The sequence below is a fragment of the Silene latifolia genome, chromosome Y (genome assembly GCF_048544455.1).
Source record: "Silene latifolia isolate original U9 population chromosome Y, ASM4854445v1, whole genome shotgun sequence".
Taxonomy (NCBI): domain Eukaryota; kingdom Viridiplantae; phylum Streptophyta; class Magnoliopsida; order Caryophyllales; family Caryophyllaceae; genus Silene; species Silene latifolia.
The window spans coordinates 292,633,878-292,659,313 of record NC_133538.1 but is presented as its reverse complement, the minus strand read 5'-3'; the positions used below and the strand labels follow the sequence as shown (position 1 = coordinate 292,659,313).

General features: G+C 35.0%; 2 protein-coding genes across 2 annotated transcripts; both read right to left on the bottom strand.

Annotated features, from left to right (window-relative positions):
* Positions 1-20,064: 20,064 nt before the first annotated feature.
* On the bottom strand, positions 20,065-21,072 carry LOC141630938 (protein FAR1-RELATED SEQUENCE 9-like). The gene is made up of 2 exons (XM_074443673.1): positions 20,922-21,072; positions 20,065-20,870 (listed from the first exon to the last, which is right to left on the bottom strand). Exons 1-2 carry the CDS (start codon positions 21,070-21,072, stop codon positions 20,065-20,067), a joined length of 957 nt encoding a protein of 318 aa, XP_074299774.1.
* Positions 21,073-21,174: 102 nt separating this feature from the next.
* On the bottom strand, positions 21,175-23,173 carry LOC141630937 (protein FAR1-RELATED SEQUENCE 5-like). The gene is made up of 3 exons (XM_074443672.1): positions 23,167-23,173; positions 21,733-22,296; positions 21,175-21,536 (listed from the first exon to the last, which is right to left on the bottom strand). The coding sequence occupies exons 1-3, from the start codon at positions 23,171-23,173 to the stop codon at positions 21,175-21,177; spliced, it is 933 nt and encodes a 310-aa protein (XP_074299773.1).
* Between the last annotated feature and the right edge of the window lie 2,263 nt (positions 23,174-25,436).

Below are 25,436 nucleotides of genomic sequence, written 5' to 3'. Positions count from 1 at the left end.
CTATTCCTGTTATGACACCTCCGCCCCAGATTGGGAGCAATATGGAGGACGATTATCTTGTTTTAGATGTTGCAGGAACCGGTTTGGGGAAGAAAGAACCGCTGATCGCTCCAGCAGTGAAGGAGCCCATTATTCAGAGAGGCGGTTTGGGATGTCTGAGCTATGCAACTGACGAGGAGCCAGATGAGGAGCCCAAGAAGAAGGAGCCAGTCAAAATTTCGGAGTCAGATCTTGAGAGTGACGAGCTAGAAGATGATGGTCATGCTTGGGAAGATGCTAGAGATGATCAATTGAGTATCCCAGTCGGAGTAGAGTGGAGTCCAGCTTCTGAGATGAGCACTGCGGAAGCTACATCATGTAGACAGAAACCTTGCTCGGAGATTTTCCGCAGTTTCCGTTGATCTATGCGTTTCTTAGACCTTTTAAAGACTATTTTATTGCTTTTAGACTATTTATCATTTTTAGTGTGCGCGAGACTTCGCATTTTAATCGGTTTGCTTAGGATTTCATAGACTATAGACTATTACCTTTGGGTTCAGCGCAATTTGGGCGCGTTATTATGTGCACTCGCAGGTATTAAGACCTTATTAACTCAATTTATTGAGTTAATTCGTGAACAGAAACTGTTCACGTCAGGTATTTTGGTCGATCGACTGGGTAGAGTGGTCGATCGACTGACCTTCGCAGCACAGAGGCTACTGTTCCAGGTAACTTGGTCGATCAACTGGATAGAGTGGTCGATCGACCACTGTAGCTGCTATACCTCGTTCTTGTAATTAATTCTTTGCACATAATTACCGTTTTAATTTTGTTTTCTCGGATAATGCGCGGTATTTTCTGTCTTTTCAGGTACTTTACGGTAGCACTGCTGGCTACTAAAACCTCCTAGCTCACGCTGGTTTGGGGAGGTTTCCTTTTGCTGCGCTTAAAGTCTTGTGAGTTTCCGAGTTTAATTTCATGTCTTATTTAGTTATAATAACGCAAATTCCCGTCCTTTTATTTCACTACATGATTTTGCACAATGGGGACATTGTGTTATTTGGTTTGGGGAAGAGTTTTGCATTGCATTCACATGTTTTATTGCATTTCTGTTTCACGTTTATTTCAGTGTGCATTGTTTATTTAATTTTCTATATATATACAAAATTCAAAAAAAAAATTGAAAAATTCAAAAAAATTGCATGTTTATTTTAGCATATAGGTCGAGTCGGAACAGTAGTATTTCAATGATGACATTGCATTTGCATCTGGTTATGCCTAAGCCTTGCTAATTGACTTGTTATTAGTAGAATCATATATGCATATCTACGAGTTTTTGTTAAATTATTCGCTGAACTTTAGACTTGACTTGGATTTATGGCAAATTACTTATATTTCTGAGGTTTAGAGCTTATAACTGGTGTCATCTATGACCGGTTTATCTAGGAATGTGAGTAGTCACTCCTTATGAGACGTGCTATATCAATTTGTGTAAATATGAACTTAATCTGCTTAATACCTGTGTGCATTCGGTCTGTGGTTTGTTGACACATGTGGTAGAGGTCCCCTTTATTCCATTCTTACCCATAAACCCCTCATAGCCAAATTTAGCCTTTTGTCCCTTAACTACATCCTATATTTAGCCTGCCTTTGTCAAGCTAGTAGACTTAGTTTTTGGGAATGTGTTTATTGCGGTTTGGTTATTTTACTCTTTATTGAGATGTTGGTGAAATGGTGAAAGGGAAGGAAAGAAAAAGGTTTGAAAAGAAAAGAAAAGAAAAAGCCAGAATACGAAAAGCGAAAAAAATTCAGTCTATCGACCGACTACATTGGTCGATCGACTGAGTACTGCAAAGAAAAAGAAATTTCGAAAAAATCACATGTTGCAATTGTTATGAGTTGGTGATTTTGTACTCCCATGTATTATTTCTAATTATTGGGAAGTTGAGTCATTATTGGAGGTTGTGAGATTTGTGCTAGTTATAGCACCGTTTCATCGATTTAATTTTGAGTAAGGAAGTGGATGTTGTTATAATTTGGTTTAGTTGTTACTAGCTTGGCTTTAACTCCTCATATCCGAATTTATCTTTGCCCTTCTTACCCATAGCCTCACATATCCATATTTACCTCGGCATGTGTCATGGTCATTTGTTTTGTTGGAATGCATATGTATGGTTGTAGAGATCATTTTCATATTAGATTGCAGGCATGTTCTTATAGGTCGTAGTTAGGTGAGAGTCTTTACGTTTACTTCTTTCTATCTTTTACATATACTCACCCGTATTCATTGAGTGATATGAGCGACCCGTGAGAGTCCAAAATGATAATTCTATATAGTTGACGGTTCAGCAGTTTTTGATGACTACATAACTCGTTTGCATGATTCATATTGCTAATTGATTGCTAGTTGTTGCATTAAATTGGTTTAGGCTATTCGGTTTGCATTTCGCTCTGAGATTGAACTCGTTCCATTAGGTTTTAGGATCGAGTCTAGTTCTTGCTTGGGGACAAGCAAGGGTTTGGTTTGGGGAAGTTTGATGCGTGTCATTTATATGATATTTTACACCCTATTTTACACGCATTTCAGAGCTCAATTATGTAGTTTATGCAACTATTTTCCCTATTTCCGTCTACTTTCGTGTTTTTGTAAAGAATTGCAGAAATGTGAAGAATCCAGCGGGAAATGAGCCGAATCCGTCCCCGAGTATTTATCATAGGACCTGACATGAAGTAGTGACTCGAGGAATGAGCTTGGTGCGCGTTTCAAGGCCTAAAGATAGCAAAAGCATGGGTGCGTACGAGTTTAACAAGCAAAGAAGCACTGCACGATATTGAAGCCTGCTTCAGATGGCAATATCTCAGGTTCTAGAGCCAATAATCGAGTGATTCCAATTGGAGGAGAAAACCTATCCCCTTAGCTTTCCGAAGCCGCGTAGAACGCCTGATTTGACCAAGTAACGAAGAAATGACAGCTCTTTTAAGATCATTGCGCGCTGCAGAATTCGTCAGAATGCATTACTGTACGGCACCCTTGGTCGATCGACTGACCTACATGGTCGATCGACCAGAGCACGACTAACAGAAGCTACTGTTCAGCAAGATTCAGTCGATCGACTGGCCTCAGTGGTCGATCGACCATCCCACGAGCTGACGCGCAAATTAAAAGACGAGAAAGCCCATTGTAATTAGGTTTAGGAATAAGGGTTTTACGTGACATTCCTATATAACGTAACTCCTTTCCTATTCATTATTCATCATTGATTAGCGTAGTTTAATTCAGTTCCTATCATACATTCATTATTCGTAGTTTAGAATCCTCAATTAACGTTCGTACCTTATTTGCTTTCGGATTCATCTTGTTCCATTGCATCGGTAATTCTAATCTTTAATTTCAGTATTGTTTTAATCGTTTCGTAATATTAATTCTTGCTAGATAGAATCCCAAAGCCCTAGTTATAGTTTTTCTACGAGTTTATTCATTCAATATTTCAATTATGCAATTCTCTATGCTTATTATCAAATTAGTTTTCGTTATTAATTCCATTATGTCTAGCTAAATACCCTTTGCTAAGATGCAGGGGAGCTATAGCGTAGATGGCATAAATTATAGGCGATTTCGATTCACGGTATGGTCGATCGACTAGTACCCCTGGTCGATCGACTGGTTACGCGTCTGGTTTTGCTTTGTTTGTTTCGTTAAGTGCTTTATCATTCAAGGAGACCGAGAGGAGACTTGATAGATGCTCAAACTTAACCATCCCATAGATCGAGAGATAGGAATGGACAATAATTAACGAATTAAAACGACTAAATTGCTAAGATCGAGAGATAACGTGATTTAGTTTGCATTAGGAATCATTAATCAAGAACGAGAGTTAGTATTAATGAGACTTAGGGATTAGTAGCATAGGCCGAGAGGTAGCTACTAGTTAACTTGGACCGAGAGGACTTGTTTTACCCATCATTCGCGACCGTATTTCGAAGTTACCTAGGATTATGTGCCATCGCAGCTATAGTAAACCGACCGTCTTAGCATTTCTTTTATTATCGTTTACATCCCTTATTACTTTTATTTGTTTATGTCATTAGTTTTAGAATTAATTCATATCAACCCCCCCCACACACACACAGTGTCCATTAGACTAAAATTGAAAGCAACTATTATCTCCCTACCTCCCTGCGGATCGACCCTTACTACCGCTTGCTAGTAGTAGTTTGGTTTTATAAATATTATTTTTGATACTCACATAGACAGGTATCAAGATCATCAATCGGGGAAACATGAGTACTATAACGATGATCCTGATCGTTATGTTTATCGTGGGCCATACTTATGGATTGTTGTTGCTGAGGACTGTCATATGCTGAGAAAGGATTACCCGCACAATTTTACTACTGTACCGGAATCCTGGGAGAACGAAGAGGTGCCTCATTTTGATCACCGTTGTGATGTTGATATAGTAAAGTTGATTTATGATCAGGTTTACCCTGATTACCCACCCCCGAGTGAAATTCCTGTTAGGGATTTTAAGTAACTTGCATGCATGTCGTTTCTTCTTGGGCATTTTTTTTATATTGGTTTTTTATTTTCTTTTGTTTTGTAATATTTATTGCATTTTTTTTCTTATTTTATGTTATGTTTTTAATGTTTCAATAATAAAAATGCATGATCTCTTATTGCTTGTTTAAATTAGTGCGTGCGATATACACTTTTAAATAAGGAGTAGTTCTTATTATACATATGCAAAGGCTTAATATTTAAATTAAATAATTAACACGCCAATTAAGTATGAAACAATAATAAAGATATAATTTGCATTAAAAATAAATAAATTTAATGTAAACATTTAACTAATTATTAGAGAACTAGCTTTTTAGAACCCGTGCAAAGTTGCACGGGTATATATAAATAATATATATAAATAATTTCCAGAAATAATGAAAAAAAAATATTGGATTTACAATTTGTGAAGTTGGGCGGGAAAACTAAATTATTTAGTGAACGTGGTATTGACACGTGCATAGTGGTTCCTCTATTATACTTTTATATAGAATATAGATATATAGATATAGATATATAGATAGATAGATAGATTTATAAACATTTTAAAATAACTAATCTGATATTATTATCATAAACAATATTAAAAAAATTGATTGTTTTGCCAAAAAATAAATATTAAAAATAAATGTCAAACGGTTTATCCTGGACTGTTGTTGAATAAGTACAATTAACAACGGTTTTTTACAACTGTTTTAGATTTCTTTAGTTAAATAGGGCGTTCCATTAGAATCACTTATATACATTTACTCATAAAGTGTATCATAACAAAAGCATCAAGTTCTCATTATTCTTGTCACCGCCGCTGCCGTCGTCATCGCCGTCGCCATCGTTATTTCTCATAGCTTATAAAAGGTGATCTCATTTTCATAGTCTGGCTTTCATTTGAATTAGTTTATATATGGCGCGAACTTGGATGATTGATGGTAAAAAAAGGTGATCCAGTTTATGATGATGGAATAGTTGAATTTTACAATTTTGTTCGTCAAAATTGTAAAGGCTCCTCACCAATCCCGTGCCCTTGTAATAAATGTGGTAATATTAGGTTTTTTCCTCTCCCAGAGTGAAACTGCACTTAGAAAAGAATAGTTTCAATCGAGATTATTGTCGTTAGATTTTTCATGGAGAATCAGAGAATGAATCTGATGTAGAAGTTAGTTTAGATATAGGCAATGGGGAATCTAATGCAAAAGAAGTAAACAACCATTATTCATCTGAAATTGGTTTAGATAATGGAGATTACTTGGTTTTTATGTTTCTTGAAAATGATGGATCCGATGTTTTTGAAGCTACCAGTGATGGGGATATAAATGCTGATGACTTATTTGAGAAGTTGAGTCAATCTGAAATGCGTTCATTTAATGGTTGTATGAAGTATACAAAATTGTCCGATGTGGTGAAGTTATATAATTTGAAGGGGTGATATGGTTGGAGTGATAAGAGTTTTACCGATCTTCTAGCTTTGTTATGTGACATGCTTCCTGATGGTAACGTTCTTCTGTGTCGTACATATGAGGTTAAAAAGATAATAAAAGAATTGGGCATGGAATATTAGAAAATACATGCTTGTCTCAATGACTGCATATTGTAGTACAAAGATTATGAGAAATTATCAAATTGTCCGCTCTGCTTTGTATGGCGTTATAAGACTAAGGAAGGGATCCCAGCTAAGGTGTTGTTGTATTTTCCGATAATACCAAGAATCATAAGGATTTATTCGAATGTAGAATATGCAAGAATGATGACTCGGTATACTAGTGGAAGAATTCGAGATGGTAAGTTAAGACACCCAGCGGATGGTCAACAATGGAAAGACTTTGACGCTAAGTATCCTGATTTTCCTAATGAAGCAAGGAACTTGCGTCTAGCACTTTCAACAGATGGAATGAATCCTCATGGAAACATGAGTACCCAACATAGTACTTGGCCAGTAGTGTTGGCCATTTATAATTTACCCCCATGGGTTTTCATGAAACGGAAGTATATGATGTTGTCCTTGTTGATTTCTGGCCCTCGACAACCTAGGAATGACATAGATGTGTATTTGGAACCACTTCTAGATGATTTGAGAATTTTGTGGGATAGAGGGATACAAGTCTTTGATTGTTATAAAAAGGAAACTTTCAATCTGAGAGCAATGTTGTTGTGTACAATAACTGACTTTCCGGCATACGGCGATCTTTCTGGACATACTGTACATGGGAAAGAGGCTTGCCCATTGTGTGGAGAGGATATTGTATCAGAATACTTGAAGCAGTCTCGCAAGCATGTGTACATGGGAAATCGGAGGGGGTTACACCGTGATCACCCTTATCGTAACCTTCACAAGGCGTTTAATGGGTCCGCTGAGCATCGTGCGAGTCCTAAGATTTTGAATGGGCATGAAGTGTATGATAAAGTAAAAGATAATGAGATAATGTATGGGAAGAAAAGATCTAAGTTGTATTCTCGGGGTTATAAGAAAAAATCCGTAGTTTTTAACAAATTTCCGTACTTGCTTGACCTCCCAGTAAGACATTGTCTAGATTTTATCCACATAGAGAAGAACGTTTGTGATAATATAATCAATAATCTTTTGAATGTTCCGAGTAGGACAAAAGACAACAAGGCAACAAGGGATGATGTGATAGAGATGGGTATTAGGCCCGAGCTGGCAGCTCAAAAAAAAGGAAATCGGACTTTTTTGCTACCAGCAGCTCATACTCTTTCAAGGAAGGAGAAAATAGAGTTTTGTGAATACTTGCATGGAATTAAAGTGCCAGAGGGCTATTCGTCTAATATTAGAAGCCTTGTATCATTGCAAGACCTAAAACTTACTGGATTTAAGTCACTTGACTGCCATACACTTATGCGACAAATATTAGACGTGGCCATTCGTTCTATTCTTACTAAAAAGGTTCGATATCCAATAACTAGATTTTGCATCTTCTTCCAATCAATAAGTAGTAAATTCATTGATCATGATGAAGCGAATTCTTTGCAGGACCTCGTCGTCACCAGTCTTTGTCAGTTTGAAATGTGTTTTCCTCCATCATTTTTTACTATCATGGTTCATTTGACTGTCCACCTAGTCCGAGAGATTTTGTATCTCGGCCCAGTGTATTTGAGATACCAGTATCCATTTGAGAGATTGATGAAAATTTACAAGGATTACCCATCTAATAGGTATCGTCCAGAAGGATGTATTGCTGAGCGTGCTATTATCGATGGATCTCTTTCATACTGTTACGCGCACCTCTCCTTGGACGAGTTAATTGGAGCTCCTAAGAATCATCATTGTGACAAGATGAAAGGAAAAGGTGTTCGGGGTCGTGTTTATAAAGAGATGTTACTTGACATGCGGCAGAGAGCTCATACATACGTTCTTTTAAACGACGATGAGGTCCAGCCATTCATTATGGAACACCAGCGTTACCTTAAGGAAAAACAGCCACATAAGAGTGAAATGCGGTATACAAATGAGCATAACAAGCATTTTCAAGAGTGGTTAAAAGATATTATTACGATGATTAGAACCAATATTATGATTACTCACCCAGATTACTACATCTTGCTTTCGGTCCTAATGCTCGTGCAACCTTTTATAGCGGGTATGCGATCAATGGGTACACTTTCTACACCCGCGATCAAGATGAGTTTAGCACAACGCAAAACAGCGAAGTTTTCTTAGAATCTGAGGCAATGTACTTTGCTAGTTCAAAGGATAAAAATCCTATTTTGGGTACAATTCAATATTATGGAGTTATTCTTAAAATATTTGTTTTAGATTACATGGATTTTGAGATACCTTTATTTCGGTGCAAGTGGATTGACAACAATAGTGGTGTTAAAAAGGATGATTTAGGCTTCACATTAGTAAATTTTGATAAGGTTGGCAACAAGGAGGATCCTTTCATATTAGCTTCACGAGCAAAACAAGTGTTTATGTTACGGATCCGATGGATAAGAAATGGTCAGTTGTTCTATCTTGCCGTCGCCGAATTCCAAATGATGAAGATGTCGAATTTAAAGGATTTGATCACAGTGTTATATCCCAAATTGATAGGGAGGTTGAAAATGTTAACATGCCAACCAGGTATACACGAAATGATCTTGATGAAGGTATTTGGATTAATGAAGAGACTGGCAAATCCAAAAAATGTTCCCGGCAGCAGTGACATTGAATTTTTATTGCCTATTTTGGATTGGGGTATATAATTTACTTTATCTTGTAATTATTTTATTTTTCTTTTTAAATACACTTACCAAATTGGCCTGGGTTTATGCAATAGATTATAATAATTTGGTTTGTGTTGCTAGAAATGTGATTTGTTGTTGTATACTTTTCAGCTGACGGGAAAGAAACACTGATATTTGTATATTTATTCAAGAAAATGAATTTTGAAAAGACAACTGTTATAGAGGAACCGTTGTTCGTGTTGTAAAATGAAAACGGTTCCATCCGTTGTTAAATACTTTTGGAAATGGTTTTTAGTTATCCGTTTTTAATTTAAAATATTAAACCGATGGTTTGTTTGAACCCGTGTTTAATATTTTTTTATATAATCTTCTAACCAACAAACACATGCAAGTCCATTATTTGAGACACATAAACTCAACCACATAAAACCCTCAAACACTGAGCTTCCCCTCACCCACAAACCTCCGTCATCGCCATCGTCGTTGCCATTCACATCCTCATATCCATCGACGTCGCAATAACCTTCGCCACCACTGCCGTGTTTTCCTCTAAAATTCTCGACTCCTCGACTTCTCGTCTTTAATAAAGAAGCAAGTAAACCCTACTCCTTAGTCTTCTCATATTATTGTCTTTGTTTCCTTTTTTAGTTGTAAACCCTATTTTATGTTAGTTGTGATCTAAACGACACCTAAAATTCTACTTTGTTAATTAGTTATGATAATGCTTAAAGCTTAAAACTTTTTGTTATTTTTAAGACGGTGTTGTTGCTATGTCGACTTCATGCTTAAAGCTTGTTGTTATTTTTGTGATAATTTGACTTTATTTTGATAATTTGAGACGATGTTGTTGATAATTTGATGCAGTGTTGTTATTCTGATAATTCGAGATGGCGTTGTTGGTAATAATACTATAATGTTGGTTTGTCCTCTGTTTATTTAATATTTGGTATGTGGCTTTAGATATGGGTGAAAATTGGAAAATAAATGAAGGACACGAGTCTAGCAAAGAATCATATGAGGATTTGGATAATTTGGATACCATTAAGGGGCAACAACGTCATAAGGTTTCCCTAGAGACAATAGATAGAAAAAAACCTAATGCTCTTCAATGGGATTGCAAAACGGGGCTGCCATGTGGTCAATATGCTGGCTTTTTTGCAGTTGAATTGGTTGCGTTGTAAGACAGTGGGTGCCTCTACATTTCAAGTGTTTCGATAGGTTGAGTGAAGCGAGGAGTAAAGGTTTAATGAGAAGAATAAGGGTATGTATATATAATAATAAATGCTGGCTATGAAATAAACTAAATATAGTACAAGTGCTATTAGCTGAAACTAACCAAATATACTCATGTAGTTAGCTTATGTTGCCCCCGAAGAGAATGAGAAGTATGCCACGAAAAAAGCAAGGGGCTCCTTCAGATCATGGAAGGCAAAGGTTGCTCGAAAGCACATGATCAACAAGGTGACTGGGGGAGACTAACAAGGAACCACCAAAGAAGTATGCGTATGTCACACAAAAACAGTGGGATATCGCGTATAGGCAGACGCCAAGTTTAAGGTAATGACATGCACATTGGGATCACTTTATTAATTAGTAATTCCACTTATATTTAAAGAAATAAACTTAATTTAGTGTTTGATCATGCTTACATTGCTCGATAAAATTCATTTGAAGGCTATGAGTAAGGAGAACATTTCAAAGAAAAAAACCGTCTTTTATGGCTCTCGAGGTGGTTATAGATTGACTAATCAAAAACTTGTAAGTACTTAATTATTATATTAGCTGTTTTATTATAATGTTACATATATGTTCATACTAGTGCGTAAATATTTTGGGATCAGAGCATCCAGGTCGTGTTAGAGGGGTATCGACATACGTTGGAATCACCAAATATTTTGGGAACACTCAAACGAAAAAGGTGGATGGTCATGATTTCGAGAAGGTAATTATATATATATATATATATATATATATATATATATATATATATATATATATATATATATATATATATATATATATATATATATATATATATATATATATATATATGGTAATTTGATAACTTATACCTTGAATAACTCACTTTTTCAAATCTTATACCTAAGATAATTTTCTTTAAAATGTTATACCTAAAATAACATTTTCTTCTAAACTTGATACCAAATCTTAAAAAAATCCCTAAATTAACGATTTTACCCTTAGTAATTTGATGGATTTTAGTGGTGGCAATCGTGGATGTGTGTGTTAATAGGTGAGGCAAAAGATGACAATGTTTAATTAGTAAGGGTAAGATTGCCAATTCAAGGCTTTTTTTCAGATTTGGTATCAAATTTGGAAGAAAATGTTAGTTTAGGTATAAGATTTTAAAGAAAATTATCTTAGGTATAAGATTTAAAAAAGTGACTTATTCAAGGTATAAGTTATCAAATTACCCATATATATATATATATATATATATATATATATATATATATATATATATATATATAGAGAGAGAGAGAGAGAGAGAGAGAGAGAATCGGAATCCGGTGAGAACTACTAAATATTTGAGGATTGAGTAACGAATACAATATCGCGTACTATACTAAACAATATCACTTCCAAAATAAGGTAAAAAAAACAAGACGCACGCTTGTTCAAAATTCATAAATGCCCGACAGTTGTTTTGACTATTCACGTTCTCTCTCTAAAAACTGGAAAAAAACACAGAAACTCTCGATTATTTTGGCGAATCACTAACAATTTACGAAGAAATACTAATCATTGTTCAATACAATCTCGTTTTGAGTAGAAATCAGGTACAGTTTCTGTCTTAATTCTCTCGAATACTTGAATTTTAGTGAAATAATTGTTAAAATCGAGTATTTATGCAGTTGTTAGTTTAAGTATGATAATTATTGCTTAACTTTGTTAATTTCCAATAATTTTCATATAATTATAAAAATTCGTAGTTGTTAATTGCATGTTATTCTGTTGCAGTTGTTAATTACATATTTTTTCTGTTTAAATCTCCTAAATTAGGGTTCATAATTGTTCGATTGTGAAATTTAGGGTTCGACATTGTTCGAACTTGAAAATTAGGATTTCGTATTGTTTTAATCCACTAGAATAGGTTTTAACCTATTCAATTGCGAAATTTAGGAATCAACACTGTTCGATTGTGATATTGAAAGTTCAACATTGTTTATTTGTGAAAATTTAGAGTTAAACCTGGTTAAAAACTGTTTAATCTAGTAAACTGTTTAATTGTTCGTTTCAACACTATTCGATTGTGAAATTGAAAGTTCAAAATTGTGTACCTGTGAAAATTACGATTTCAAATTGTTTGAATCGCGAAAATTAGGGTTAAACGTTTTGTTAAATGTGCACAATTACAGTTTCATATTACTTAATTGAATTTGTTTGACAATCAGGTCCATGAACTGATGGTTTCTGTTCAGTACAATGAGTAATGTTGATATATGTCTTGGCTATGATAAAGAAAAACTTGTAATACTGTTATTTGTATGCTCTGATAGTGAATCTAAATATTAGTGGTACTCAATCTTCATGGATTTTCAGTAGTTGTAATATTGATAGTGTTTAACAGAAATACAAAATTGTATACTCCTTTGAAAATACTTATAACCAGTGACATACAATAATGATGTTGTTTTGAATAAGGTGTGAAATTATTTCTAATAAAGTGTGATATTGATTCAGCAGAATGAAATTGACAGCTTCCGAAAAACCTGAGAAAACATTCGGCAGAAAGAGGCCATCAACAAATGATGAGGTTGAACAACCACCAAACAAGAGGTCAAAGGGTGTTGATAAAAATAAAAGTAAAGACGACGAAATGGTGACACAAGATGACGTTGTATAGCAGCCTGTCCTCAAAAAAGGGGGGGGGGGGGGGCAATCATCAACAAGGAAATTAAAGTCTGCTAATAAAATAAAAGCAAAAAAGACAAAATGGTGATACAAAATGCAGTGGTAGAGCAGCCTGAGGTCAAAAAAAAAGAAGGGACAACTATTTCATACTAAGTGTAGGCCACTAAAGTTGGTTGAGTTGATTAACAACTTAAATGAAGAACAAAAAAAGGTTGTTTTTGATATTGGGTTTGGTGGATTGTTAGAGTTGAAACTAACAAAAATTCCACGTGGAATTCTAAAGTTGCTTCTGAAGGCATTTAACTAAACTTGCAACATGTTCAAAACAAAATAGTTTGATTTTCTGTTGACAAAAGACGATGTGCATGACATATTTTAACTTCCTCGAGAAGGTGGTAAAGTGGACGTTGCTCACATGGGAAACACCATTGCTGTGACAGACACTAAGCTGAAAAATGCATGGAGGACAAAGTTTAATTTGAAGAGTACTTCCGCTCCAATTATGGTCAAGGATGGGCATGACAGATTGATGGAATGTAATGATGCTGGAGATGAATTTCAAAGAATGTTCGTAATTTACAGCATGGCTAATTTCCTAGCACTGTCTTCAAATACATCGCTGGACTTGAAACTAGTAAAGGTTGTTGAGCATGTGACAAGAATAAGGCAATTTGATTGGTGTTAATACGTGTATGACGAAATGGTTAAGAGTATTAAGGTGTTCAAAGAAGGGGCAAAGTCGGCTGTTAGCGGATGCATAATAGTTCCTATGCTAGCATATATGCATAGGTTTGATTTTAAGGGCGATATTTTGGCACACACTTTACCACTCATCCAACATTGGGACGATAAAAAATTGTCAAAAAGAGGGATGATGAGAAAAAAACTGGATCTTTGGGGAATGCTCCAATATCAAAGATTCAGTACCCCATCTTCCAGCAAAAACAAATCCCTAAAAAACCCCATATTCTTCAGAAGGGCCAGAGATAATACTTTTGCAGGCGTTTGATCATAATGTTGACGCTAACGCTGAATTGGAAACAAAAGAGGGGTATATGATGGTGAAGTTGCCTAGTGGTGTCGAAACTGATAAACAGATTAGAGCAAGGGCAATGGATGTAAGCACTAATAAAATCATTTGCTATCTGATAATTATTTTAGCTATGATATTGTTTAATATATTATGTGATATTGTTATTTGATAATTGTGATATAGTTTATAAAAGCAATGATATTGAATAAAAGGTTGTTGTGATATTGATTAAAAGATTGTTGTGATATTGTTTCTGCACTTGTGTTATATTGTTTTCAGTATGCTGTGATATTGTTATGATATTGATATTGAATAACCTAATTATTGTTTTACATGTCCTTATTCTCACATATCAAAGAGTCTATCTTAGTGTTTAATATATTTATTTTTTAATTTTGCAGAGTGCTCATAAAATTTATCTACGTATGAAGAGGGACAATGAATTGTTCATTGGTAGGTACGTATATAACATGGGAAAGCTTATCACTATGAAAGCGAAAAATTCAATGGATGAATCAACTACATCTACACAATCTGGTGTCAAGGTAGATGGTGGTGAAGATGTTGATCCTAAAGAACATGCTGCTGCTGAAGAAGAAGAGGTTGAGACCCCTGAAAACAGTACAATAGAGACTCAAACGCTGCCTTTCATGAAAGACCTTGGATATCATAACTTAATGGACATGTTAATAGTGAGGTCATATGAAATGGAGAAAACAAAACAAGGGCTACCATCAGTTAATGTTTGGACTGAAATGTTGAAAGTGCAATACAAAGAATTGCATAAAAAATATGGTGGATGTACGGATAAAGATCTTCAGAACAGTGATGATGAGTTGGGATGCAATGACAAACAGCAAGATGATGATATTAATGATGTTAGTAACATGGACAGTGGTGATAATAAAGACCAAGATGATGGGTTGGATAATGACATGAATTCAAATTTGAACGATGTAATATCCAATATTGGTGTAGGAATAAGAAGTGTTGTTGCGGAGGAATTCAATGAAGAGCTGAATCGTGATACACTTAATGAAAAAGGCATTGAAAAAGAGAATGAAAAAATAAATGAGGAGACAGATGTGTTGACCCAGCTTGAGGAAGGTGTATTCAATGTTGGTTTAGGAGGAACCAAGACTATTGAGAAGGTTAACACTGATACACCAAATGAGGGCATTGAAAAAGAGGTTTAGGAAATGAATGAGCAGGCTAGAAACAGGGATGAGGATACAACAAATGTTGACCTAGCTAGTACCAAATGTTGAGGAGCGAATTAGAAAAGATGTTGACGATACAACAAATGTTGACAACGAACCAAATGTTGAGGAGCAAATTGGAAAAAATGTTGACAATGTACCAAATGATGAGGACTTGGATACTAAGAAACCACACAGAAGGCAGTGGGAAAGAGGCTGGGGAGAAGAATAATGATAAAAGTGTGGAGATTCATATGAAGGAGGTTGTTCCAAGTATTCAGTTGGAAACAACGGGAACGAGGAGTATCAATGACTATTTATTGCACACAGACAACATGAAGAAAATACCTGACTCATCAGATATGGTACCTCATAATTTGGGGTGTACTTTAGACTATGGTTTGCCAGACAAGGATGCTCAACTTGTCTCAGATTCAATTTTCAGACAAGACCATTGATTTGAGATTTTCTTGAAGCATCGGAAGGATGAAATGGATTATTGCTTCCTTACAAATCATACAATTAAGAAGTCGTAAGTTTATTTTTTTAATGTAAGACATGAATTAATCTACTCCATAATATTAATTAAAACTAATATGCTAATTTTTTTGGAAAATGGTACATAGAGGTTGTCTGCAACTTTGGTATTTACCATGCCATACCAAAAATCGATATTGAGTCTTTGTTGCCTAACACTAAAATAGAAGCAGTGGTTATTGAGGCATGGGCAATATTGCTCAATCAGTTCCAAATGGCACAAAAGGACAGCAACAGACCGACAAGGATTTTCTACGGCCTTTCCCACTCGGTATGGAAAACATAAAAACTTCATGTGTTCCTCGTGTTTTAAATTACGTAGTGTAAAAATGTGTGTCAATAAGACTAATTAGTTCTCTTATGAACAACAGGGTGCTATGGAGAAAATCTTACTTGTAGATGAAGAAGATGTTGATGAATTGACAAGACTTAAGGAAGACGTATGTAGAACATGGGATATGTGGTCAACTCAGTATAAACAGCCACTAAATTTGAATTCAGATATGGAATGAATTTTAAAATACTTTTAGTTGTGATATTGTTAAGTATATTATGTGATATTGTCATAAGTAAGTATTGATATTGTTCCTTAAATCAGATAAATATTTTAGTTGTGGTATTGTATTATATATTCTGTGATATTATTACTCGTTACTTCTGATATTGTATTATATATTCTGTGAATAACACTTGTTATTTTCTTTATAATATTTCTGTAGGTGTTCATGCCTTTGCTATATCAAGATCACTATATTTGCGTCTGTATTGACTTCAAGAGGGAGAAAATGTTCTACTTGGACAACCGAGACTATGATAATTTCGAAGATGAGGAGCATGTACGCCTGGCTCATCTAACTGTAAGTACTATATTTAAAATAAGAACTAAGGACATAATGCTTTTGGTAGCTAAGATTGAAATTTGATAGTTATTTATTATACACATATACATGGATTATTTATGGGCACTACCTCAACACTAAAGGCAATGAAAGTAGGCTAAAAGTACAGGACTACGTGTTGACAAATGTGGCCTTTGATTGGCAAACGAAAGAGTTGAACCTGGATTTTAAAAGTGAACTGAACAATGAAAAGAAGACACAGTTATATAAGGGGAGGTTGCAGCGACACTCGTCTTGAGTGATTTAAATAAAAGTAGGAGTGAGGTCCTGAGGAAGGTTACAAACCTTAATGCCATCAAAGGAACACTGTCACCTAAATTGCTGACGAAAAGGAAAACAGCAAACAAAAACAAGAGAGGAAAACGTGGGAAAAAGAATGTTCAGACTCCTGTATCAAAAATAAAAGGTTATTTTCTTTAGCACTGACTTATTTTCATTATATATACTCATTATGTATTCAATAACAAGAATATATATTTTACTAGCTACGGTAGAAGATGGTTCTGCCAGTGTCGTGGGAACTAGGATGCGGTAGGAGGGGGAAATCAGATGGCCTTGGAAGCACGTACAACTGTGGTGTGGCAGATGCTAAGTTGGAGGTCGTCTCAAGGTTTATAAAGGCTAACAAATCACTGTGTGCAAAGATGTTGACCATGAGGGAAGAAGTGCTTGACTACTGCCTATTGGACGACCCCATTTTCCCATTAGAGTATGGTTTTTAAAATCTATGAATATATCAGTACTGCTATTTTTTGTGATACTGTTTCTTTAATGGTGTGATATTTTTTTTAGAGTAGTGGGATATTGTTTGCACTATTTTAACTTGTTTTGTGTTAAATGTTTGGAGCAGTGAGGTGGTTGCCAGCTTCAGTAATGATCAATATCTTGTCAGAAACGATATATTGTCGTTGCTTCCAAATGTGCATGTCAGTAGAAATGTGATTGAATGTTGGTCGCTAATTCTGAACCACATTGAGCACACAGAAAAATGTGAAACAAGTTTAATGTTGTTTGGGATTTGACACATGGTAAGCTGTCGATTTAGTTTGATTAAATGTAATAACTCTTTAAAACAAAATAGGACTTTTAACATATATATATACACAACAGGAAATAAAAACCGAAGGAACTGGAGACATGGAATTGATTAAAGAAAATATGTTCATAGAATGGGACGAATTCATTAGAAGAAACACAGTTCCCTGTAACCTGGAAGCAGATATGGTTTTTATTCCAATGGTATGGATAGAACATTATTTCTGTGTTTGTATAAATTTCAAAATCGAGATAGTGGAAGTGCTGGACAACACAGAGTACGTCAACTGGGAGCAAACACAAATATACAAAGTTGCAGATTTTGTGGTAAGATTTATTGATATTTCTTTAAATTATTGGTGTATATTAACATTGAAATAATGGATTTGAGTGTTTGTGAAATTATCAGTAATGGTTAAGCTAAATATTGTAGGCTGAGCACATGAGTGACTACCTAGCAAAGAAGAATGTTGAAAGAGCGGATGATATAATAATGTTTGATACTGTCAACATCAACTTCCCTTGGCAAAAGACAGAGATGAACAATACTGAGTCTCGAAACTTCTTAATGATGCACATGATTCGGTATGAGGGAGAGATGTTTGAAGCCGACTTAAACCAGAAAGTGTATAGGCGATACTACTGGTAAGAAATGGCAGCAGCATTGCTTTTAGCTGACATAAATGAGAAGAGGACACCTTTGATCGAAAGGTAAAATAATTTTCAGTTGGAAAGGAGGAACTTTGGAAGACATCAAAGCAAAAGAGGAAGAACAACGAAAATGTGAAGGGAAAGGAGAAAACTGTTGAGAAGGAGGAAGTACCAAAGGTAGAAGTTCAGACAAAAGAGAAGGCTGATGTTGTTGACCAAGAGGCAAATGAATAAGATGTTCCGGAAACAGCAAAGAAGGATTGTACTATGATACCGATTATTAACACAGAATTGCCAATTCTTCGGCAATCTCCTAGGAAAAGGTAAAAACCAAAGCATTTACAGTTTTTTATGCAAAAAGATAGAAAGAAATTAGGACTGGCTATAATTATTGTTGTACAAAAAAAAGGTGTCCAGAAATAATAACTGACCGTTGTTATGTATTTGCTTTACAGAGGAGCTTATTCCAGAAGAGATGGTGAAGATGGTACAAAGGAGCCCACAATAACATACAAACGAGGTAGGGTAAAGACCGTTGCAAATCCTAAGAACCGAAGTAGAGATAGAGGAAGGAATTAAGACTACTAGATTTGTTAGCACAAAGTTGTAATTAAAACTAAATGGATGTAATGTTAGTAGGACAAGGAATCTAATGGTAAACTTTTTATAATGGTGAAGAAGTAGTGATGGCTCTTTTGGATTTGATGTAACTCTTGGTAAAGTGTGATATTCTTTCAAGTGTCGTGTGATATTGTCCTATAATTGTTGTGATATTGCTTCTCAATAATACAAACAGATGCAGCAAAACAATATCACACAGTTTGCTAAACAATATCACATAGTTTACTAAATAATATCACACATTTTACTAACAAATATCATACTTCTATGTGGTATTGAATCTCAAAAACAGGGGATATGGATTTTTAAATCTTACTTTGATATTGTTTTTAGAATGTTGTGATATTGTTATGTACAGAGGTTAATATTGTTTTACAAAAACAGCAGAAGCATAATAAACACAAATAACAATAATGATGGTTTTAAAAATTGTGATATTGTTTATTATGAACTGCGATATTTTAATTTGATGTTTGTGATATTTTTATACACTGGGTGTGATGTATTTTGACAACACACAAAAAATAAGATGTGAAGTTTTTAAAACTAGAAGCATGTAAAGTACTTCTGAAGTAATGATACTGTTTAGAGTAAGATGTGAAATTTTTAAATATAACGTGTGATATTGTTTCTCAGTATCACAAAAAATACAAAAAATAAGACAACTGAGACGAATAAAATGATCCAATATTATACCCGAGTATATTCTATATAAAAGAACGTATAATCTATACTCTAATAATGAAGTTTGTGGTGTATATAATATACTAATGATAAAGTATGTCGTCTATTTGACGCTGCTATAATTAATGAGCGCCATCAACAAAAAATCCTTCGACCGATCAACCATCATCAGCATCATCCTCATCTGAACTCCCCTGAAAAGTACAAAAATAAGGTGAAACAGTGATATTGTTTTATATAAGGAGTGATATTATTCATAATAACGTATGATATTGTTTGTGGCTCGCTGCCATAATAAACAATATCACATTTTGTTATACTGAAATAGTGATACTGCTTAGTATAAGGTGTGATATTATTTCTAATAATGTGTGGTATTGTTTCTAAAACTCCCCAGGAAAATATAAAAATAAGGTGAAAATAGTGATATTGTTTTATATAAGCAGTGATATTATTTATGATAACGTGTGATATTATTTCTGTCTCGTGACCATTACAAACAATATCACATTTTGTTATCCTGAAATAGTGATACTGTTTAGTATAAGATGTGATATTATAAATAATAACGTGTAATATTGTTTTTGACTCGTGACTATATATAAAGTTTCATACACAGACTTGTCATGGTGATCATACCATATTGTCGGCATCAGGTACAAAAGCATTAGGATAGTTACGCTTATCATGGTGAGCCATTTGTTTGCAATTACGGCAAAGCCTTTTAGGCTTCTCCACTTTGGCTATGCATTGTTGCTTTTTGGAGATCATTCTCTTCCCACTACCCATGTTCTTAGTCTGACGAGGTGGTCAAATCCTCACCTCAGTTGGGGAACTGCATCCAAGAAGCATCTCCAACTCCTGCTCTTTGGTCATTGACTCTGATTGCGGATTGAGTTTGACCCTAAATTGCTTCAGTGTGTCAACAAGATTAGTGATGTCATTGGTAGGCACATTCTTCAGCACGCTGATAGTTGCATAGAACTCTGACCATAACTTGCACATCTCCAGCTTTCTTAAATTTGTGGCATCAAAGTCTTCCATTAACTCGCCATGTAAACCATAAAGAGGGATCTTATGTGCATTATTGATCCATCGCATAAGGATGTACTTATTAGGCAAAGTGTGTACTTGTGTCCCAGAGTAAACCCAGATAATGTGTCTCCAAATAATAACCTTTCTGTTGAACAAATTGCAAGAACATTCAGCATCATTGGTTATAGAATTGTAGACGACTCGATAGGTCTTCTGCGTTCTAGAATCAGCTATACCAATTACCTCTATACCATTGGCAGGTGGTGTGAAACCACCAACACTAAGGGAAAAAATAGAAGCAGTAGCTTCTAGTTGAAAATATGCGAAAGCAGAATGTGTATAAAGCTTGGAAGCATGAGCTTCCAACTTAAGAGAAGTTGATAATTTTGGAAGAGTACAATCATCATCTCTATCAAGTTGCTTTTGAGTATGGCGCTGTACATCAATGGCGCTTTGAAACCGCATCCAGAATTCAACAAGTGTACCATGTGCATTTTCAAAACGCTTAAAAAAATTATTCTGGCTCTCAGATCGTTGAGTTGTTCTTAATAGAAAACCCATAGGAATATCATGAAAATAAGCTGGAATCCATTTTCTCCTTTTTCAAAACATGGTTGACAACCAGGAATTACCTTCAAGATTATGGTCATTAACCAACTGAGACCACTTTTCTTCAAATTCCAGAGGTTTTAACTCAGCATCCCAAACAATAGCATTCAAACGACTGACAAAATCAGTCTCTTTCGATATTGCAGGCCCAACCTTATCACTGAGCTTTTGCATGATATGCCACATGCAATATCTACGCCTAGCATGTTTGAAAACAGCACGCAAACCCTTCTTTATTCCAGCACATTGATCAGTTATTATACAGTGTGGCTCTCGCTAACCCATAGCATCTAGGAACTTTTCGAAGACCCACTTGAATGAGTCTTCATCCTCATGAAATAACAATGCAGCAGCAAAAGTAACTGGCCTTTTGTGGTGGTCTACACCAGTAAAAGGAGTAAAAACCATATAATAACTATTCGTACTATAAGTTGGATCATAAGTGATGTAATCTCCAAACAAAGCGTAGTTTCTACGAGACTCTGCATCACACCAAAATGCACGAACCAAACATTTCCCAGAATCCACCTCATAAGCAAAGTAAAAACCTTCATTGGTATCACGTTTATCCTCGAAATGGTTAACAATAGTTGAGCATCCCGATATCCTATGAAACATTTGATATTCCTTCCAAAATTCTTAAAATCAACCAGTTGAGCTCCAACATTCTCATAGCCATCTACATATTCCTTGACATTTCTAAATGTCGTTGTTGGGCCTTGATTAACCCTTGAATGATCAATAATTGTCTTTTATGGTAAAGATGGAGGTGCCTGTGTTTTTTTTTAAATTGTTGAATTCTAAGTGAACAAAGACGGTGATTATGCCACTCACGAAATTGGAAAACAACATCCCCATTCCCATTATAACGAAACTCAATCATAGCAGTACAACCAATCCTAGTTAGTTTAGTGTTTCTAATATCAAATGGCTTTGGAGTGTCCTGCTCCTCTCCACTATGTAAAACAATAGCCTTCCTCTTATGATCTCTAAAACCTTCACGGTTACAAACAACAAATTTATACTGCACATCACCAAAAACAGACCTTTTTTGGGAAGACTTCCTAGGTTCAAAACCACATGCTTCTGCATACACACCATAAAAACTAATAGCTTCTTCCAAGGTCCCAAAAAACTGTCCAATATGAGGTTTAAACTCAAGTGCAACTTTCCTTATCCACAATTCACTACCACCAGGTGTGGAGTCCAAAAGAAGTTGATGCACACGAGAAGGAACAGAATGTTGTTCAATATGTGGAGTAGAGCTAGGTCCATCAGGTGGTTCAATATGTACAGTAGAAGTAATTGAAGACTCAAGAATATCGTTACTATGGTTAGAGATAATTGCAGAATCATAAATATCGTTAGGGGAAGAAGAGGTTACAATACTCGTAGGATCTGGCAAGAAATAGCAACAAAAGTACAATGTAAACAAACAAGAAAAATTTAAGAGATATGAAGGAAATCAATATCACACAGGTGTGTGAACAATGTTACATATCCCACTAAACAATATCACAAATTCAGGAAAACAATATCACATATTCTGTAAAACAATATCGCACATGGTGTAAGGAAAACAATATCACACTGGTGACTGAACAATGTTACATATCCCCATAAACAATATCAAGTATTCTGGAAAACAATATCACATATTTTGGAAAACAAAAACACACTTGCTGTAAGGCATGAAATGAGACTACATGCATATCACACCCATCAGCTTTTACTAAATTAGACAATTTATATCACAACAATCATATTTTGTAAGAATATCAATATTACAACTTAATCTTAGGGCAAACATAACGTAAAACATGAAATAAGAATTAAAATGCACATAAAATATTTTTAGGTACAATAATTATAAGAACAGCAGTAAAGATGACTAAAAATTGGGAATATTTGGCAAAAAATAAAAGAACATGTGATTGGAAGCTGAAAGTACAAAATAAAGAGAAAATAAAGCTAAAATTAAGAACAATAACGTACCAGACATCGGGATGATGATTGAATATGCGGAGATTAGAGCAGAAAACCTATAAGTCCAATAAAAACGTAGCGAATTTAGGGGAAAAAAAATTAAACTGAAAATAACAAATAAAGCAAGATGAAATTGAAAGTATAGAAACAAAAGTAGAAGAAACGCAGTATGATGACTACTAATTCAAAACATAGATACAAATAAAGGAAAAATATGTGATTTAAAGCTGAAATTACACATTAAAGAGAACATAAAAGATGAAATTAACAACAATAACGTACCTGACATACGAATATGATTGAAATAGTATAATAATTGATAAGAATGAGAAGAAAAACTGAGATCACGCCTAAATTCTAGAGTTCCCGGCCTCAACAATGGAAAACACATGTTACAGTAGAGAGAAGTTAGAGGGAGAAGCAGATTTCTGAGCAAATAACGGTTTTGGCTGTAAAAAAGGAGTTTATATAGTGGCTCATAAAATGACTAATTTGCCCTTATTTGTTCCACCCTAAATACCTATGAAGGTATTAATCCTCAGTCCTCAAATATATGAGTCATACTCACATGATCCCATTCATATATATATACTGTATTTTATTCAACATAATTTAAAACTGACATCGTTATTAATTTAGATTACGTAAATCACTGTAACTTCTACGTACTACGTAGGCATGCAGCTTGAGAAAATGGCGAGGTCGATAATAAGAATGGTATAAAAGGAGGAGCAGCCATATGAAGAAGAGTTGGTTATGGTTTGTGAAGTCATAAAGAAAGCAGAGGAGAAGGTAAACGAGGACATGATAAGTGATGATGATGAGGTCTTATATGTCGAGAAGGAAGTCGAGAAGGACATGGTAAAGGATCAGGATCATGTATTTGAGGAGGAAGATCAGGTAGTTAAGGAGGAAGTAGTTCAGGTCACGCCAAAGGAGCTGACATTGGAGGAGGAGGCCAGGTCAAAGAAGACAAAGAAGACGGAGTTAGTTGATGACACCACATTCTTTTCATCGCCGGTAATGATAATTCCCGCTTTTGGCGAGGTGAGGTAGCTACTACTTTATATTTATTCAAATTATACACTACCCGTTGTATATTCTACTTCTAATTAATTAAAAAAATGTATGTAGGAGAAGGGCGTTACTAGCAAGCAGCAGTCTTGTATACGTTCCCTCTATCTCAAAAAGGATGGGCAAGTTCTTAAAGTTAAAGTTGCCAAGGGATACGTGTTACATTACGACCAGTTTGAACAGGTTAAGGTTCATGGCATAGCCCTCCGTGACAAATGTAAGAAACTGGAAGTGTTGAACTTATACAACAACAAGTTTGCTAAAGTACGAGTTCCATTTCCTAATGACGAGGTCACTACTCTGGGACAAGCCGTACGCTCGCTTGTGCAATGACCTGAAGAAAACATTCATGTTGTCATTGATGAGGTAGATATGCTAAAGCTGACAAATTTGTTATAATGAACGCCTTTATATTTATTAGGGTACGAATATTAAACTATAGTAAGCGCTTTAATTGTTGCATTTGCAGGATTTGCACAAAAGAATGAATGCTAGGACTTCTATGTCAACACCCAAAGTGGTAATAGTAATTTGGAATAATCGATTTTTTTTTGTTCAATTATATATGACGTCTCGTGTAATTCTTTTTTTTTTTTCTCAACTTGTAGCCCCAGATAAAATCAACCGACTTCAATTATAAGCTAGATGGTTTTTATGTTGCACCTAATAATCCTCATGCTTATGATGAGATATGATTCTTTGGATTATAATGCCAAAATTACGTCGTCTTGGCTGAAAAGTCTGCATGACCTGGCGGTAAGCAAAGAAAAAACCGTGGACATAATCCAGGTTAAATTGTGTGCTGATATCGCTGTACATGAGGCGAAGGCTCTGTTTGAATTTATCGACCTTGACCAGTTAGATGCGTCTCACATTTTAGGTTGGATGAAGTATGATTATTAATAAATCTAGTCATTTGGTTTTACGAATAACGAAGTTTATTTAAGCTATAAATGAAATTAACATTTGTTCCATGTGACGTAATGTAGGTACCTAAATAACAACATCAATAACGAAAGCAACATGTATGGACCTGCCAGCTACAGATTCGTGTGTCCTTACATGTTCTCTTTGATGGCGCCTTTTACTACACAGCAAGAGCAGATCCAGTATGTCACTCGTCGGTTGTTAACGACCAAAAAACTCTTGCTTGCCCTTACAATGAGAATGTGTATGTATAGTACGTTATTATAATGAACCACGATTCCATTAATTTATTAACGCGATTTTATGTATACGAACTAACAACTCAATTTTCAAAACTTCATAGGAAGCATTGGGTGCTAGTGGCAATCAACATGACAACAAAAACAGTCTACTGGATTGACTCTTGCGGTGGTGAACCGTCTGATAAGTTTGTGTCGATGATAACTGCACAAGTTTAATTACAACCTTTAATAATGTCATTTGTTATTGTATGACCTTTGAATTCTAGTATAATTTTAATGTCACCTCAATATTATTGACCCATATACGGA